General features: G+C 40.2%; 1 protein-coding gene across 1 annotated transcript in view; it reads left to right on the top strand.

Annotated features, from left to right (window-relative positions):
• Positions 1 to 20,280, top strand: part of LOC122796717 (probable enoyl-CoA hydratase echA8) — a 939,187-nt gene that overhangs the window by 648,127 nt on the left and 270,780 nt on the right. Inside the window, exon 6 of the mRNA XM_044065416.1 lies at positions 11,632 to 11,781. Within this exon, the coding sequence (XP_043921351.1) occupies positions 11,632 to 11,781 (150 nt within the window). The remainder of the gene's footprint in view (positions 1 to 11,631; positions 11,782 to 20,280) is intronic.

The following is a 20,280-nucleotide window of genomic DNA, read 5'->3' on the forward strand; positions in this document are numbered from 1 at the left end:
TCTGCAAGGCAAATACTGCAAGCCATGTGGTTCATGGCCTCCTGCATTCTTCTAATTCCATATGCATGACTGCATATGAGGAAACTGCAATGGTATCTAAAAAGCCTACAGTGTCAACATTCGCAGGATCTAGAAGCAATGATTTCTATCATACCTTGCCTACGTCTAGAGTTTCGTTGGTGGGCAGAGGCTTGCCACCAAAACAAGTGACTACCATTCACTCTACCCCCTACCACCCAAACCCTAACAACAGACGCATCAGACTATGCATGTGGGGCTCACCTGGCAGGGAGGTACATTCAGGGCAAATGGAACCCAAGTCAATTGCACCTGCATATCAATCAAAAAGAAATGTTGGCTGTACAGAATGCTCTGACAGCCTTCAAGGACCACATTCTTCCAGGACAATTAATGGTAAAGACGGACAACACCACTGTTATGTGGTACATAAACAAGCAGGGGGGTACCCATTCATTCCCCTTCTGCAGACTAGCCATGGCATTGTGGAACACAGCCTTGAGCTACCAAGTGCATCTTCAAGCTCAATTCCTGCTAGGAAAACTAAATACACTGGCAGACGGACTAAGCAGAAACCTCATGGACCCACACGAGTGGAAACTGGAACCAAAGATTTTCAACATGTTGACAAATGGGGGAGCCCATATATAGACCTGTTTGCCTCCCCCCAGAACTATCAGTTGGACAAATTTTGCACAAGGACTCCCCACAAACAAGCTTGGAAAGTGGATGCCCTGTCCTTCAGCTGGAAAAATCTATCAGTTTATGCCTTTCCTCCTCTGCCTCTCCTCTCCAAAGTACTGCTAAAGATCAAACAGGACAAACCAAGGACAATACTGATTTCACCAGACTGGCCACACCAACACTGGTACCCCCTCTTGCACAGTGTGTCACTGTTGGCCCCATGGCACCTGCCTCTGACCCCTACCCTGTTGTCTCAGCAGGAAAACCAGATCCTGCACCCTCAGCTTCAAACCCTGTACCTAGCTGCCTGGCTAATTACCTAATCTCTTCCTTACCATCCCTCAGTAAACCAGTGATGGATATCATTTTAGAGGCAAGGAGGTTTAGTACTAGAAAATCTTATGCTGAAAAATGGAAAGGATTCTGTGCCTGGAACCAGTCTCAAGGGATGAGCACAGCAGCGCCCAACTTACCTCAGATTTTACAGTACTTATTTGAGATGCTTCACAAGGGGCTTAACTTTTCCTCCATCAAAATTCACGCCTCAGCCATTTCTGCTCATTATAACACAGAACCTCCCCTCTTCTCTCATCCCCTGCTCAGGCAGTTCCTCAGAGGGGCCAAAAAATTAAGACACCCAGGAGATCCCCAACTTCAGCCTGGGACCTTAACTTTTTATTGGAGAAACTCACTCTTTCTCCTTTCGAGCCAGCTGCTAGTGCAGACCTAAAATTCCTTTCTTGGAAAACAGCCTTTCTTTTGGCAATCACTTCAGCAAGAAGGGTATCTGAATTACAGGCCATTATGGTGGTGGAGCCTTTCATCATCTTTCATGCGGACAGGGTGTCCCTCAGAAACAATCCTTCCTTCATGCCCAAGGTGGTGTCCAGTGTGGCTCTCAATCAGTCCATTCGTTTGCCAACCTTCTTTCCTAATCCAAAGAACAAAGGGGAACAGATACTGCACTCCTTAGATTCTACTTGGACAGGACTAAACCTCAAAGGAAATATGAACAAATGCTGGTGTCATTTGCTGCAAGGGCAGAGGGGAAGGCTATTTCAGAGCAAACCATTTCTAAATGGATAGGCCATTGCATTAATTTCTGCTATAAGCACCATGGAAAACCTATCCCACAGGGGATCAGACCCCATTCAACCAGGATTGCATCTACCTCTACAGCCTTTTTCAGAGGTGTTTCTACCAGGGACATCCTAGAAGCTGCTACCTGGAGTTCTGTACATACCTTTACCAAGCATTACCATTTGCCAATTTTCTCTAAATCCAGAGCTTTGCCACTGCAGTCTTGCAGGGTCTTGTAACTGGTCCTAATGCTATCAAAATTCCTCCTCCCATCCTTAGCTTTGGGAATCTACCCAAATGTGATGACTGCAACAGTGAAACACAAAGAACATAGTACAGTTGTGTACACTTACCATAAATGTAGATGTTCCAGTGTATTCACTGTTGCAGCCCTGGTTACCCTCCCTCCAGCCCCCTGATTTTTTTGGCTGTACCTCTACTCTTCTTTACTATGCTTAAAACCCTTTTTGGTGTATTTGCCTTTTTATTGGAGGTATATCCTTGTATATTTGTATATATATGTTTTATTGCCTCTTATTAAGGGGCAGCTGACATCTGGGGCAAGAAAAACTGATGTAATGGCATCGGCTGCATGTTTTATACCCCTGACGACCTGATGTCATGGAAGAAGAGACAGCAACTGAAGCAGAACTCAAGACTTTGTTAATCAGGCCAACTGAGGACTACTGCAAGCAAATAACTCAAATGTGATGACTGCAACAGTGAATACACTCGAACATCTACATTTATGGTAAGTGTACACAACTGTACTTTTCTTTTATCTCTCGTTGACATTTCTAGCTGTAGACACCTTCCTTGTTTGGAATATTTTCTAGGGTTTTCCTATTAGCCTTTTCACAAACCTCCTCTCCTGTTTGAGCAGTTTATAACCTACTTGACTGGGGTTTTTTTTATTATGCTGCTTCCAAATGGTCCAGCCTTCTCTGTTTCTCCTCACTACAGTTGGGCTCACTCAGCTTCCCCACCCTACCCCCATTCCCACCCACCCCCACTTCAATTTACATTTATACTTACTTCAGCTCCTCCCCATCAACATTTCCATCCAGTCATAAACAGCCTCATACCCTTAACATTATAAACACTATTACATCACTCCACCCTGATACATTATCTTCAACTAACTTGCTAACAGTTCTCCACCCTGTAGCCTCTATTCAAACTCTGTTACTGCACACCCCTTTCTTTTCTACTTCCTGATATACTACACCATCATGATTTTCCCTAAACCTACCATACTCCTTCTCATTTCCCTTACTCTTTTTCTCTGTCTTTTAACTCATACTACATCAAACAAACCCCAACAATTCTATATCATAAAAGCATCATCCACATCCAACAGAACCTTTGAAAACAAACAGACAGTTTCTCTAACATATCATCAAACCTCTTTGATTCAAATATACTACTACCCATCTAAATTCAAAATTCAACCAGGCTCACCTAAACCAATGCCCCTCTTAAAACTAAAGTATATAATAAACCCTAATCATCATAACTTCCATTTTCCCACTACTCTGACTTATCCCAGTATAGGGACATCCACTCAAACCCAGGACCCAGTGCTCCTCACTCTTTTAATACTTCTTCCACCAAAAATTTACTTCTAGTTACTCTTAATATATGCAGTATTTGTAACAAAACTACAGAGTTACACATACATGGCTATGCCAACACTCCCCAGACACCAAAACACATTTATCCAAGATACTGAACTGCTCCCACCTGATTATAATATAGTAAGAGCCAACCAAACTCAAAAAAGGGGAGGGGTAGCCTTAATCTATCCCAACTCTCTCACAATACATACCTATCCCAAGCCCATTCCCTCTTTCTGTACTGCTGAAATTCTCATAGCCTTCTAGGAAATCAGTAATATAAAGCAACTATGTATCACAGTTCTGTATATTCCTCCCGGCCACAACATTCCAATTCTAGAATACATCCTATCCTGGATATCACAAAATCTTTCTAATGAAACAATCATAATGGATGGCACTAATATTAATTGGTAAAACTTAAACCCTGACTTCCCAGCAAACAGTATAAATCTTTATGGATGCACACAACTCATCATTACACTAACTAGGATTCAAAAAAGTAACCCAGGATCTACTGTGGACTGGATACTGGTTTCTGATCCCTATAAATATTCCAATTCCGTTACTGTTCAAGATATATTAACTCATTCACTCCAATGGAGCTCAAGAAGTTTGCACTGTAACTTCCAATCGGCAGAGCCTAACCCTTTTCGCAGAATCAAATTATGTTGTCACATTTCAAACAGATGTTCATATCTCTGGAACCATAAGTGTAATTAAAGAAGTATAAATGGAAAACTCTTTAACACAAACTACTTTTTATTGGGGCAGTATTCTTTAGGTTCTAGAACTTAAAATTAATTTTATAAGTCACAGTAAACACAGTACTATTAAATATGTAATATTTTGTAACAACTTACACTATCTCAGCAACCACTCAAGTTACACACATAATGTCAGCAACATTTTATTCATCTAGCTGAGAGCTTTCATGTGAGGCTAAGGAGTTCTGCCTTTGTTACTTGGTTGTGGAAATATTTTGAAAAATGTGAACATTTTACTTGTATAAATTGATATCGTAAAAACAACAGTTGATATATATTTACCTGCATTAGACAGAGGTCAAATATTAATACAGTTGAGTTTGGTATTATGTAAGCTTTAAGACGAAATCTTTTAAAACATTGTACATAGCATGGTTTTGGAATTATTGATGGAGATATGAACAAGCAATATTTGACACCAAGAGGCATCAGTAGGGGTTAACTGCAGATGCACCCGGAGGAGTCACTCAGATGTAATGAGTTAAGTGACCACCTTCCTGTCTATACTTACAGAACTACTACCCTCTCATCCAAATGCCACAACTATAAATCATCTCACAATTTATTCAGTTTTAACTAACAAATCTTTATCCCCATACTTAAATTGTTAAACTGATCCATACTAAAAACTCTACCCTTAGATGATGCTGTCAGACATTTCAGTAAATTATTCCTTGATACCCTCAATAACCTAGCCCAGCTTCATACTAAAAGAACAAAAACCAACCATGCACCTTGGCTAACCAAATCCACTGAAAGCTTACTAGTAATAAGGGATAAAGCCTGAAGGGAATGGTAAAGGAATAAAAATGACATAGACCATCATAACTATAGACAACAACGCAACCAAGCAAAAAAGAAATTGGTAAATAAAGATAAGAAGCAGTACTTCTCACAACAATTAACCTCCCACAAAAACCCAAAACATTTTTGGCACAGCCTCTCTTTACTCCAAACCACAGGCTCCAAAGAAAACCGATCTCCAGCTACTTATAACTCCCCATCCCAAATAGCAGATGCATTTAACAGCCGTTTTATAGAAAGCATACTTAAATTAGTCAATGATCCCACTAAATCCATAAATCCTAACTCCACAAATAATCTTAGCCTGTTTCCTTCACAAACATTTTCCATACACTCTTCATCTTCTCCCTTTCTCCCACAAGACATCACTACAACTGACCTTCATCTTCCACTCCTCTCTCTACAACCTGTACCTACTAACCATATATACAAACTACTACTCAAATTAAAGCCCTGTTCTCTTTCCGCTGACAATCTCCCCTCCAAACACTTGAAACTTCCTGCAGATGCTATCGCATATCCAGTGAGCATTCTCATCAACCATTCCATCACAGAATTGGACATCCCTTCTCTTTGGAAAAAATATGTCATAACTCCCTTACACAAAGGAGGGAAATGTAATGACTTCTCTAATTACCAACACATCACTATTCTATCTTCACTATCCAACTACTTGACCGCATTCTTCAGAACAAGTTACGTAACCCACCCAACATGGTTTCAGGCCATCACACAGTGCAACAACTGCACTAATCTCCTTTACAGATACAGTTAACAAAGCAAGAGACTCAGGATTAATAACCTCAGTAATACTTCTTGATCTTTCTGAGGCCTTTGATACTGTTTCACGCCCAAAACTATTACAAAAATTCTCATCTCTTGGACTTTCCCTATCCACTCTAAAATGGTTTACCAGCTACTTATCTGACAGACAAGAATGTGTAAAATGGCAAGGCCATTTCCCTCACTACCTAACTAACAACATAGGAGTCTTGGAGCCTTCTTGGACTCCTCCTCTTCAATACGTTCATAAATAGTCTCACATCAAAGCTCCTTAATCCAATACACCAATGATTATACCATTATCTCCTCCTCCAATAACATAATACACCTTCAGCAAATAACCCAAACTACCTTCTCCTCTGTTGAAACTTGGCTAAACAGTGCACAACGTCTGCTAAACCCCAATAAAACTAAACTCCTCCTTTTTGCACCTAAGACACTCTCATCTGATTTTAAGATATATTCATTAAATAATACTGAAACTGAAGTAGGTTCACATGCCAAACTGTTGAGAGTGACCATAGACAGTAAAGTTACCTTTGATCTGCACATACAAAATGCAATCAAGAAAACACAATACAAATTAGGGATGCTGTATCAGTAAAAAAAGATTAATGGATACAGCCATGAAAACTACTCTGGCCACTACATACCTCCTCCCCTCTCTGCTATATGGGTCCCCCATTCTGACCAATTTACAGACTACTCTAAAAAATAAACTTGAATCATGCTACAATAAAATTACTAAATTTGCTGTAGGTGTGTCTTACTGCAAACACCACTGTACTGCTTTTAGTGTTCTTAACTGGCTCGAATTTCTAAATTATGTAAACCATCTTCAGCTAACTATATCCCATAAAATTATATGTCAACCTGAAAACTGTACCTCACCAAACTCAATTCTCCAAACATATATACCTACCGGGGTTGTACGATCTGAAGATAACCAACTAGTAACCCTAAACAGACCTGACAAAAAAGCTGGACAGTGTCTATATTCCTACACTGTCGCAAAACTCTGGAATACCTTACCTTTAAGTATCACAGCTATATCGACCTCAAGAGATTTAAACTCACATTAAAGAACTTCCTTCCCAAGTCATATATCTGCCCCTGTTCCAAAACTAGTTAGTTCTCCAGCTCCTTCCCTCCCCATACTTCCCCATCTCCACTTCTTTCTTCACATACTCCACCCCGACTCTTCACCATGCTTCCTCTCACTACCCTCCAACCTCTTTGCCTTCCTATTTCTATTATCTACCCCCCCCCATTAGTTCTTTCATCTCTTCATCTTATTTATGCCCTCATGTTAGGGTCTCTGTCCCCTCTAGTATAATTATTTTATTCACTATAATTTTTAGCAATAATAAGCATGTAGAGTTCATCATGTAGATATATATATATATATATATATATATATATATATATATATATATATATTTATATAAATATTAAAAAAATTATATATATATATATATATATATATATATAATTACTTACTCCTTATTTCTTTGCCTTCCTTATATACCAGCTGCTTGTCTTGACTTTGTTTTGCAAATTTGCTTGGGCTAAATATAAATGTGTGTTTAGTTAGTTGTGTTGATCATGTTTGTAAATTTTATATTAATTGTAAATCCAATGCTTTTATTATATTGTATGATGCTTTTCTGTTGTGGAGCTTTTCTCCCCAGGCCTCCTCTGAAAATGGGCTTTTGACCCAGTCAGACTTTCCTGGTTACCAAATGTTAAATAAATAAATAAATAAATTATGTATTAAAAATTTGGATTTTTTTTTTTAGTAAGGCAGACATATTCTACTTAGAATATTGCCAAAGAGAGTACACATTTCCTGAATAGTTCCTCCATTAGCACAACTGCTTCCCCAAGATTATCAGCTAAAAACAATCAGTATTAAGATGGCCTGGTGTATAACTAGCTAGAAGGATCTGTTTTCTTCACAGTACAATACACTGTTACGTAGATGTTACTTTTAAACATGAGACAAACATGAAATGCAGCTGATGACTTTTCATTGTAATATACTAGGAATCGCTGTGCATTTTCCATCTTCTCATTTATTCAGACAGTCCTGGCCAAGGTCCTGATCAAGTTTGTAAGACTTTTTTTATTTCCGTAGCATAGCTGCTGCAATTCTGTCTATCAACAATCTCCTCCAAGAGGCTTAAGATCTAATTATAGAGGCTAGTAAACATTTTGTCAATTTTCTTTCTGAAAGCGAATATAAGAAGTTTGTTATGTTGGTCAGAACGATAACAGAGGTCCTTGGTTTTGCCTTTTTTGTCATTGAAATACCTTTTTGTCTTTTCATTGATGCCTGCTGGTATCTTACCAACATCAGACACATTTTGAGTACAAGAACCTTATATTTAAGCCTTTCTTGTAAGAGTAGCTATTCATTAGAGGTCCCCTTTTTTGTCTGGTGATACCTTTATGTGGGCTAAGTTTATCACTGAAAAAGCTAGTTTGAGTAATCACAATTCACATGCTTAAGTGTGTTTTATGGAGGATCTAGTTACAGGTAACAGCTAACTGAGCCAGTAACATTCAGTAGCTTTAGGCACTGACGTGCAAGCTACCCCACATGCAGTTGTCTAAGAATAGAGCTGCACTCCATAATGAACCCTACATTTGGGCAGACGTTTATTATATCTTTTCCCATGAGGTGTATTTTTGCTGAAGGTTATTACATCTTTTTCCATGAACTAGGTTTGTGCTAAAGGTCTTTACATCTGTTTCCATGATTCAGGCTATTTAGTTCCTGATCTTCTAGACGCATTGGTCAGATAAGTTGGAAGCATTTCTTCACTTACTTATCATTCAACTGTAGGTAATATTCTGTCTGAATTGCATGATGGGCCTTTGAAAGAAGAGCAAAGCCCTGAAGGTTAAGTCGATGAGCTGCTATTGAGATTTATCCTGTAGTCCTGGGTTTGACTCCCTGCAATATAAACATGGATATTGTGCGACTCTGAGCTAGTCACTTACTCTGATGAATTCTTACAAAGATATCTGTATATAGATTTCTTACTTTGTTAACAAATTAAATGAATAATTAGTTAGGTATTTGTTTTCTTCAATAGACAGGGCAAGTAGACCAGTTTCTAAACAAGCTCTTTCATAATGTGTGTCCAGATATGTTACGCTTTCCCAGAATCTTGGGGCCTTTAGCAGTGAGCATAAAAATTCACTCTACTAATGAAGTGATTAACGCCATACCCTTTTTCAGGAATGTCTCAGCTGCCTAGTCCTTGGTGAAGTTTTGTGAAATATTTCAGCCTTGATATGGCATTTTTCATTTGAGCAGGATGGAATCATTTGTGGCTTCAGGATCATTTTAAACTGGTCACTAAGAGTTGTCTCTACCAAAGATTACTCTTTGAAATACGGTAGTAGTCATATGAGATACTGTTACTAACAAAAGGTCTTTGAGAGTCCCATGACAGCAAATAACCCATTCCTTTTTTCTTTCTCTTCCCTTGTGGTTTAGGGTTGAACTATCAAGTCATTCTACATAGGTCACCATGTTACAGATGACATGATATACAGTTCCACCTCCAGTTTTAAGACGTTAACTTGTCATCTGATTAGTTTCCATGCAATTTTTACAGGCCATTATGTTGTCTGTTTAGTCTACACAGAACCAGTGGAGAAATCATAACTGTATGCTGTCACTTAGAGCATATGTGCATACATTACTTGACCTCTGTCAACTAAAAGACTGGACTCTATTACTGCTGCTATATAACATTCCCAAACGACCAGTGAAAAGAGCTGTGATGGTTCACTGGTTGTCACCTGTTGCAAGACTGTGTCAGAGATCTACCACTATAATGAATACCTGTCTTCACTATACTTTTTCTTACCAGATATTGAAGGCAATAGGCATTATATATATATGACGATATTCAGCAAATTTAAAGATAAGTACACACCGCTTTGTTTCCTCTCTAACATGAAATCTGTAATAACAATATTTGGGACACAGGAATTTCTATGAAAACTGACACTGAATTAAGTCTTCAGTCCAGATAAGCTGCAAGTGTGTATATCTATATGTGTATATGTGTGTGTGTGTGTGTGTGTGTGTGTGTGTGTGTGTGTGTGTGTGTGTGGTATATACATATAACAGTATATTATCATCTAAGATCAAGCATCCACAATACCAAGAACAAAAAACTCAAAATCAAACTGAATTATCATTTGACAGAAACAGAAAACATTGAAATACATGCTATAATAATAACATGCCTTTTTTTTGAGGGGAGGAGGAATCTTCATCGCATGCCATATGTGGGAAGCAAGCCCCACACCCGAGCTCCACAGTTGCACCAACACCAAAAATAAATACAATATCCCATAAAAAGGGAATCAGTACTACCCATACCACTCAACTTACATGCACAAAAAATCAGGAGAAAGCTAATAATAATGTGGAGAATAATACCCAGAAATCAGGTACAACTTGTAAATATTACTCTAATTCACAAAACATTAATAGAACAGCAGATTTTTTATCAACATTCACTTTTGCAGCAATAACATGTACATAATTCCAGTGCCTGACATTGTTTACTTACTGTAATCTTCAGTAATAACCACAAAATCAAATATTGTACAATGTAAAAGGCAAAACATATAAGATAAAATCAGGCACAATCTGCAAAAGTCTTGACAGTTCACAGGTATGTTACCAGAGGAAATAAAACTGCAGTTTGACATTATCAGCATTACTTTCATTCAGTCTGTACGACCACAAAACTGTTCAGCAATACATGCATTCGCATATATGGATTATCTATCTATATCAATATATGTATATATCTTTACATATGTGTGTGTATGTATTTATATAGATTTATAATGTATATGTACATAAATTCATGTGCATGCCTGTAGTGTGTGTGTGTGTGTGTGTGTGTGTGTGTGTGTGTGTGTGTGTGTGTGTGTGTGTGTGTACGCGCGCACGCACACGGATAGATAGATAGACAGCTAGATAGCTGTGGTTTCAATTTGTAATGTCTGTAGTTACTTTTTTTAACAGCTGTAGGAGCTGTTCTTTTTTATCCACAAATCTTGTTCATCAGCCTGCTATAGTTGATTCGTGGTTAGTTGACTAATGCACTGCAGTGGTGTTTCACTTTGGTTTCTGCTGTTGTTACTATAGGGATAATATATGTAAGTTACTATGGTGTAGAGAGTGAAGGCCCCCCCCCCCCCATGTAAAATATTGAAAGTTAGGATGTGGCTGTGTGTGTGAGTGTGGCTTGTGAGCATGGGATGTGGTGTAGTGATTGGAATAGAAAACTAATGTAGTTTCCTTAGATCCGGTGTTGAGTAGATCTATTGTGTGGTCAGTGAGTGTGTTTCAGTATTTGAATGGTGACCATTTTAGTTGACAACATGTTTGAATATAATCATATATATTTACATGTATGTGTGCACAAGGTTAAGGTGTTTGCCTTTCAAACACAAGGTGCAGAGTCTGAGTCTCAAAAGGGATAACTGGCTATTCTTAAAATGGCTCGCAAGGGCAGTTAGCTTAGTACTAATATGTATGTATGTGTATAGATATATATATATATATATATATATATATATATATATATATATATATATATATATATATATATACATACATACACACACACACACACACACACACACACACACACCCACAACTGTGTATACGTGTATGTGTATGTGCCGATATAGTTTCTTTGTAATAATGTGTCAGTGTTATAGGCTACAACAGTAACGCAACACCCACTATGTTTTTTTTTTAAATCAAAATTTCAGAATTGCTGATTCTCTTTATGTGTATGTAAATGGGTTATTTAAGAGCTGCATTTGCTTTCTAGGTGTTCCACTTATCGATGGTGGCACAGTGAGGTTACCAAAGTTGATTGGCCTTTCTAGGGCACTGGACCTTATTCTGACAGGACGCCCAATTGGAGCAGAAGAAGCATATCATTTTGGACTAGCCAATCGAGTAGTCCCTGATGGCCAAGGTTAGTGTTGAGAACAAAACCAACTTAGAAAAAGACATATTCAATATGCTGTATACATATATTTAAATTTAAGGCTGCTGATACATGGACGACTCACTGCATGTACACCACAAATTCCAGGCCCATTGTACTTATTTGGCAGCTAGTAACAAAGAACAGAAAAATGTTGTCTTTGAGGGCTTCTGTTGTATTATTCTTCGTAATAAAAATGAGAAGGTGAATTATAAATGTGTTCATATTAAACAGCACTGCCACACTATACGATGTTAGAGACTTCCATTTTCATGTTTAGCAGTATTTCTTTGCATTGTATTGTAAACATATGTTAAATGCAGAATAGTCACACAAAGAAAGTCACTGCTGTGCACTTATTTACTAAATGTATTAATTGGTGGATAAATTGGCCTATGGACCCTTTACAGCCACAACCTCAGCCATTAGACAAACACTTCATACAGATTATAGTCATTCGCATTATAATACATAGGTTCATAGGTTTATAAGCAAGTACTAAGCTACCTGCCTTTGTGGGCCATTTTAAGCCTAGACAGTTTCCCTTTCAAAGGTGAGAATCAAACTGTGTACCTTGTGTCTGTTAGGTAAAAGCATTAACCTTTATACCAGTCCCCACATAACATGCCAGCACAAATACAGATACTAAAATTTACAGCAGAATAGGAACTGTAGTAAAATACCTAGAAATTTTTAGTACAGCAAAACAAAGAATGAAATATCTCAATTTACCTTAAATTGTTGTGGAGAATTTACCTTGTTAAGACTTAAGAGTCTGATCTTTTTTTGTGTTAAATCTTTATTGTTCATTATTTTAAATACCTTATTCACCAGGAGCACAAGGGTTAGGGCAGAGGAAAGGAACACCAAAGCTGTGGCACTATTCTGCTAGTGACTGCTTGGTGAAGATAGTTGGATATTGTACACCTTTTTAAATGCTTTCTCTTATTGTCTTTTACATTTCAGTGACACATCTTGAGCAATTTAGCTCTGCCATCAGGGGATTTCTGAAGTAGTTAACTATTTGGATTTCCTTTTCTGATGTCCCTTGGTCTGCACATTTCAAAATGGGTGGCTGCCAGCCGTGGTGAACACGCACCTCCACATTATGCATCCCATGACATTATATACCAGAAGAGAAAGGCATGTTCACTCACATCTGTCCATATTTCATTTCTGCCACTTGAGCAGTCTGGATCTCAGTCCTGATGTCCATCTTATGAAAGTCACCATGTTTAATACCAAAAATGCATTCCTGTGGGCATCTGATTACCAAGCAGGAGCCATATCATTGCTGCCTTTACAGGAGGAAGAGTAGGATGTTGTGAAGAATTACCACAGGTGACAGAACCCCAGGGTGGAAAGAAACTTAAGGCCTGCATCACTATGAGGAAGAGAGAGACTGAAGAGGGTGCTCAGATCTCAAACTGGCAGAAAGGACCATCAAGTGATCCTGGGTAGGTGCCAGGTATACAGCAGAATGTAAAAGGTCCAAAGCTTAGGCACTGATCAAATATTTGGCAGAAAATTTATTTATTTTATTTTATAGCTTCATAGGTTCATAGGTTTATACTAGGCTATCTGCCCTAAGGCATTTATAAGCCTAGCCCAAATTTTTGTGGCTTACGCCACCCCTTATATGAAAAAATACTGTGCCCATTAGTTTGTTGTGCCTCTGTCCAGTAGTGACACAGAGATGATTCCCGGGGTAAACCTACGATCTCCCATCCACAGGTCTAGATTTCTCTTGAACAGAGTCAGCGAGGTGCTCTGCCTCACATGGACCGGGATTTTATTCCACAGCATAGGGAGTCTCTGAGTGATAAATCTATCCCTCCAGCACGTCCTATTTATATCCGTGCTAAGGTTTAAGTCGCTTGCTCTAGTGGTTTTGGTGGATTTGGATTTTTTGAGGTGGAGCATGTCCATTAATTCCGGGTTGGACATGGCCTTGTATGTCAGGCACATGTCACCTCTGAGCAGATGGTATGCGACTGAATAGAGCTGGAGTTCCTTCAATCTGGCAGCATATGACAGATTTTGGAGTCCCTTTATCCTTTTGGTGAGGAACTTTTGGGGTCTCTCCAATTGCTGCAGATGTCGGGTGAGATACATCCCGAATGGGGCATTGTACTCGATCATTGGTCTGATAAGTGAAGAGTACAGGGGAACAATGACCTCACTAGATCTGGATGTGAATCCCTTCATGATCAGGTGGGCAATGTAGAAGGTCTTTCTAACCACTTTAGCAACGTGAGTGTCAAAAGAAAGGCCACTGTCAACCTGGGTCCCCAGGTCCCTGATAACCTCTTCTGTGCTTAGTGGATTGCCACCTATATGGTAGCTTGGGGTTACCTTGTTTTTCCCGAAGGGTATGACTATACATTTTTTGGAGTTTAACTTCAGGCCATGGCTCTGGCACCAGCTATCTGTTTCCGTGAGTCCCTTCTGAAGGATATCCGTGTCCGATGCACTTTCCACTATGGCGCCCAGTTTGCAGTCATCTGCAAACTTTGTCAGCCAAAGTCCTCCCATGTTGGCTTGTACTTCTGAGAAGTAGATGCCAAACAATAGGGGGCCAAGGACCGAGCCCTGTGTGACACCACTTGTGACCGGCTTGGAGTCTGACACAGCGCCAGCAACTCTAACCCTGTGGGTTCTGTCCTTAAGCCAGTTTGCAACCCATCTTGTGACATATGGGTTTACATTTAAGCTGGTAAGTTTTTCTACAATACCCGAGTGGGGTATTGTGTCGAAAGCCTTTGCAAGGTCAAGGTAGGCTGTATGGACTGCCTTTCCCTCATCAATGGCCTTGGTGACTGTTTCGAAGAAGTCAACCAAGTTCAAAAGGCATGATCTTCCCTTGACAAAGCCAAACTGCAAGTCCCCTATATCTTTGTTTATGAACTCCATTATGATCCTCTCCATAGCTTTGCAGACTAGACTTGTTAAGCTTATGGGGCGGTAATTACCAGGGTCCGTAGAGGCGCCGCCTTTGTGGAGTGGGACCACAGTTGCCGTACGCCACTCCTTGGGCACGTATCCTGTGGTAAGGCTGAGATTAAACAGCTGCCTTATGTGCGGGTTTAATTCCTCATTTAGCTCGTGTAGCACACAGCCGGGGACACCATCCGGTCCCATTGATGCTGTGTTTTTAGCTTTAGAGAGAGCAGCTTTCACCTGCGCATTTGAGATGTCCGGGAGGCTACACTCGGCTGGGATAGTTATCTCTCCTTTAGGGGAGAGGGGTGAAGTTTGCACTGAACCTGTCTGCCAGTATGTTGGCAATGTCTGTGGGTTCAGTGATTTTTGTATCATTTTGGACTAATTCTGAGCATATCTGGGAGTTTCCACCCAGGTTCCTAACATAGCTGAAAAAGGCCTTATGATTGTACTTTGAATCCATGGCAATTTTCTCTCAAAATTGGCCTTAGTTGATTTTATGAGTGCTCGTGTTTTTTTACTAATAATGATCAGGGGTGACTTCCCTTTTATGGATTTTGTTCTATCATGTAATAGCTTTCTCCTCTTATTGTAAAGTTTGTTAATGGCTGGGGTCCACCAGACTGGACGTTTGCCCTTTGTGGAAAGAGTCTTGGTTTTATTTGGGATTGCCTGATCCATGCAGTCCTGGAGGTGTTCATAGAAGGCATTTGTAAGGGCTTCTGCAGCTTGGGCTGTGGTCTCCACTGGCTCAGGGGCCTTGAAGGATACCACACCAGTCTTGAGTAGTGTGAAGTTTGCTTTAAAGAAGTTCTTCACTATGGTTTTTTTTGTTTGGGGTGGGGGCGGGATGTGGATTTCCAGTGAGATTAGTTTATGATCAGATCTCACCAATGAGGGATATACTTCCGGTGTGGAGCATTTTGTCCCCATGTTTGTGACAATGAGATCTAGTATATTTTCTCCTCTCGTGGGAACATTGACTAGCTGTTCCATGGCATTTGAATTTATGAACTCCAGGAACCATTGGGCTAGAAAGTTAGGGCTTGAGTAATGTTCCCAGTCTATATTCGGGTAGTTGAAGTCACCCAATATGATGGTGTTTGGAGATACATTTATACCCTCCAGTGTCTTCAGGAAGGCTGTGTGGGGTTCCTGAGTTTGAGAGGGTGGCCTGTAGCATGCTACAATTTGTAGAGCAGTTTTGCCTATGGTTAGTTGCACCTGGATGGTTTCCGAAGCTTGAAGCGTGGCCACCAACGTGGAGGTGTGGGTATCCTTTATGAATATGGATACACCCCCTCCTTTTGTGGTGTGGTCCGGGTTTTGGGGCCGGAACGCATGATATGAGGTAAAACCTAATAGTGCCGGGGTGCTCTCAGGAGCCTTGAACCAGGTTTCAGTTACAGCACAGACATCGATGTTCTCCATACTGAGAAGGGCCTCGAGTGCGTGCATTTTGAGATTTAGACTTCTGGCATTGAGCAGCATTACTCTCAGTTTCTTCCCATTTTTGTTTTCTAGGGTGGTAGGTTTAGAATTTGAGCCTTGCCTAAAAAAGGCACTATAGGGTGGCAAGAGCCTTAGCCAATATCCGGAATCCCAGGGTGACAGGTGCAAGCCGTCCCTTGCGAAGCAGCGTGGCTTGTCAAGCATGTCATCCCAGGCAGACAGACACTGGATCCCCTTTGAATGACACCAGACATTAAGCCAATTGTTAAAGCTGATCATCTTGTCTCTATATTGTGGCATCATTCTTGGTGAAGGAAGGATACTGCTCAGGGTTAGGGTCATACCTGCCTGGGCTACATAATCAGAGAGCTCCTCTATGTCTCTTTTCATGTAGTCCAGGGAGGTGCGTCTCAGGTCGTTCACACCAGCATGGACAATGACTGTGTCATATTTGTACTTGCCGTGGAGTGACCCGAGTGCTTGTGTTATGTGGCGGATTCTAGCGCCCGATAGGCAGCTTACTGTGACCCTCTCCTTGTTCAGCCTGGTGAGTGGGACGTCAGTGTGTCTGACTATGGAGTCACCTATGACAAGTATGTTTGGTGTTGTATTTGGCCTTAAGGGCTGTGACTGCTTTGCACACTGCTTTTGTGGTTTATGTGTTGCTTGTGGGGTGTCTTGAGGTAGCAGTTGTTTGGGTGTCTGCTTTGGAGGCCTCTGCTGTTTAGGTAAATTTTACTCAGAGCCTCCGAGTATGTCTTTGTGTGTTTATGTGTTTGATTCAGTGGAGTGGTAGCATTATGTGAGGCTGGTTTTGTGGTGTGTGTAGTTGCCTTCTCCTCCTGTCTGGTCTTGCCAGTCCTGAGTTGAGAGAGCTCAGCCTCCAGTTTGGCTAAATAGCTGCATCTCTCGCAAGTATTTGTGTTATGTGGGAGGAGGAGAGGGTTGTCTGTGTACATGAGGCAGTTATAACATTGCCTCAAGATTCCCAGATTCACCAGCTGGACCGGAGAGGAGATTGACAACTGACCTTTGGACATGCTAGAATAATATTGGGAAATCCTTAATTGAAAACAAGGGCCAGTGGGGAGTGAGGGTGTAGTGCTTTATTTATTTTACATTTGTTAACCGGGCTAGTCCAGCTGGGATACATGTCCATTTTCAGTGGAGGCCCGAGGAGAAAAGCTCTGCTACAGTACTAAATAAACATATAAAGATAAAACTAAAATATTTTCAAAATATACAGAAATAAACTAAAGTAAAATGAAACATAAAAATTACCAAGGTATGATAGAATAAACATCAAAATAAAAATCATCTTAAGATTACGACATGGACCAAGACATCAGGGATGTTCTTTTCAAATAATATAAAAGAAAGATATAGCTTCTGCTCTTTGTGGTATGTTTTGTGGTATTACATAGACATAGATCCAAGCCTTAGCATTTAATGTCTTCTCACAGTCCTCATGTGCCATAATCTTTCCTTCCACAACTGATGGATGAGGCGTTCATCTGTCATCAACCAGTGATGAAAGGACAGCTGGAGGTACACCCTTAGCAACCACATTTGGAGATGCATTGGGATGTTTGACAAGCTACAGCATGAATTCAGATCATGTGACACAGTTCTTCAGTGCTCCTGAAAAAAGCTGTGTATTTGAACTTGCAATAACAGAATGCTTTCTATGGCCTTCCCCCATGTGTTGACTGTGGTCTTTTAGGAAGTGTTGAGAATGCTGTAGTGGGTAATCCTACACTATTTAGGCCTAATGGGAAAGTCCATACATTGGGCTTGTAATTGTTGTTTGATGTGTGGTGGAACTTTTCCTTGTGGGTGTTGAGTCATGTCATTGTAGAATGTGGTTTGTTACTAGTTTTAGATGCCAGACAGACTGATCACAACCAGTTGCTACCTACGCACTCACATTCATGAACTTTGGGATTCCACCTGTCGACTGTTAATACTCAACTGATTGCTTATTGTCTAGCATTTCCACTGCACTCAGTCTGCCCCCACTGGAGTTAGTAGAAAGAAGAAGTATATCTTCTCCCTTCATATTCCTCTCTGAAGTGGATTCTGAGTATCCAGACTTCCTTTTAAATGATAGGCAAGGATAATAAAACTTCCCCTCTCAAGATTCCCTCTCTAGTTGACTTTTCTTAGGGGAGATACTCTCTGCTGTGGATTGGTCTGGTGCTCTTCTGCCTTCATTTCAAAGAAATGATTAAACAAGTACCTGAGAAAGAAGAATCCTAGGTCATTCCACACAGGAACCTCTCTTGATAAATGCAATTTATTGCAGCCCAGAGACATCAGATTTCTACTCCCCATGCTGTAAGAAAGCATGCACTTTATATAAACTCAGATAGAATGGAGTGGCATCCAGAAAATATTCCGAGACAAATTATTGAGGCTTGTTATGGTCTACAGATTAATTGCCTAATACTTGCCTATGAATATGTGAACTTTATCTGCCTGCCCAGTGCAAATCTCAGATGCTACAACAGCTGTCCACCTTAATGCCTGAGAAGTAGTCCAGGGCTTTAAATATAGTGACCAGAAAGGCATTCTCTGCCAGTTTGGCACTTTGTTCTCTTAACCACCTGTTTTACCTCACCCATTTCCAGCACTCCATTGTGGATCATGTGCTGGAAAAGCTGGAAGATATTTCTAAATCAGAGAGCAAGGAATCCTTTGAAAATATTCTTCTGATGTATCTGCAGTACGCTGCCCCATGGCCCATTGCAACTGTTTGTTCTAATGTTTTGGCCATGGCAATAAGTTCAGGTTTGTGCATGCCATGCTGTCTTATATTCACAACAAGCTAAGGCAGGCCATTCTAGATGTCTGCTCTGGGAAGGGGCCTCTGAATATTGACCAACTTGGGCAGTCTGTGTAAGGCTCTCCCCAAGTTTACATGTCTTCATTATTCTTAGAAGAACCAAGAAGAAGGCTCATCTTAGTTTAAGGAAGGCTGCCTCCTCTAGCTCCTTTCAGAAAGTCTTCTTCCACAGAAAGCTGTACTGAGGAACCAGACAATCTTAGAGTTTCTGAAACAGGCCAAGGTAAAATCTATGCATAATGTATTTACGAAATAGCACATACTTGTACCACCTTTGCAGAGGTAATTCAACCCAGTGTGGTAACAGACTCTAGACTGAGGTAGCAGTCTTCCAGCTGTTCACATCTAGAAGTAAGGAATGCTTGATAAGCTCCTTAAGTGAACACTGTCTGGTCAAGGTGTTCCAGAAGTGGGGCATTCCAGAGATCAGGTCTGTTTAACTCATAAGAGAATCAGTCCTCCCACTGTTCACCTTGGTTCTGTAGGTCAGACGAAGCTGATGATGGATTCATTCTCCTAGAATGTCATCTCTTGGAAGACACTGCTGTTGATGATAATCATGTCTGTTTGCAGATGTCGTAGTTGTAGACTGTAATCTGTTGGCAGTCTTATTTGGTTTATCATAAGGATCAGATGTACCTTGGGACTAACTCATGCCTTCTCTTGAAAATAGTTTCAGTGCTTTATTTAAACAAGTTCATTCATCTGTCTATTTTCTTTCCTGGAGCAGAATCTGCTTATGTTTGGAGGGAGTAGTAAGAGTACTTCAAAACTTGGATGTGCACCATCAGCTCAGGTTTCCCCCAAAAAGGTACATGAGTTCATGGAGACAGAAAATCTGTTTTTCTTTTTTCGTTTTTTTTTTTTTTTTTTGTAAAATACAAGGGTCTGGTAGTAGCAAATCAGCCCTTGTTTAAGTTGACTGCTAACAGCATTGTCTTCTGTATCCAATAGGCCAACCACCCAGAGAAGGTGCTGCTCCAAGTGTGATGACGATTTTAGTGTTTGTTTCAAATATTTCTCCTTTGTGAAACTTTATGTTATGGCTTGTTGATCAGTGGCTTTACACCTTCAGCAAGATTTATTGCTTGGGTTTTGATTTCAGGACTCAAGATTACTTTGGTACCTCTGTGATTTAGTACTCTGACTACTTAGCCCTTACCTTTAGGCTTTCTTCCAGTTTTGGCTTAATACAGGGGATTAACTTTCACATCTGGATTTTTCCTAGTTGTTACCCAGTGCAGAGG

This window comes from Protopterus annectens, chromosome 3.part0 (assembly GCF_019279795.1).
Source record: "Protopterus annectens isolate FY-2018-M chromosome 3.part0, PAN1.0, whole genome shotgun sequence".
Taxonomy (NCBI): Eukaryota; Metazoa; Chordata; order Ceratodontiformes; family Protopteridae; genus Protopterus; species Protopterus annectens.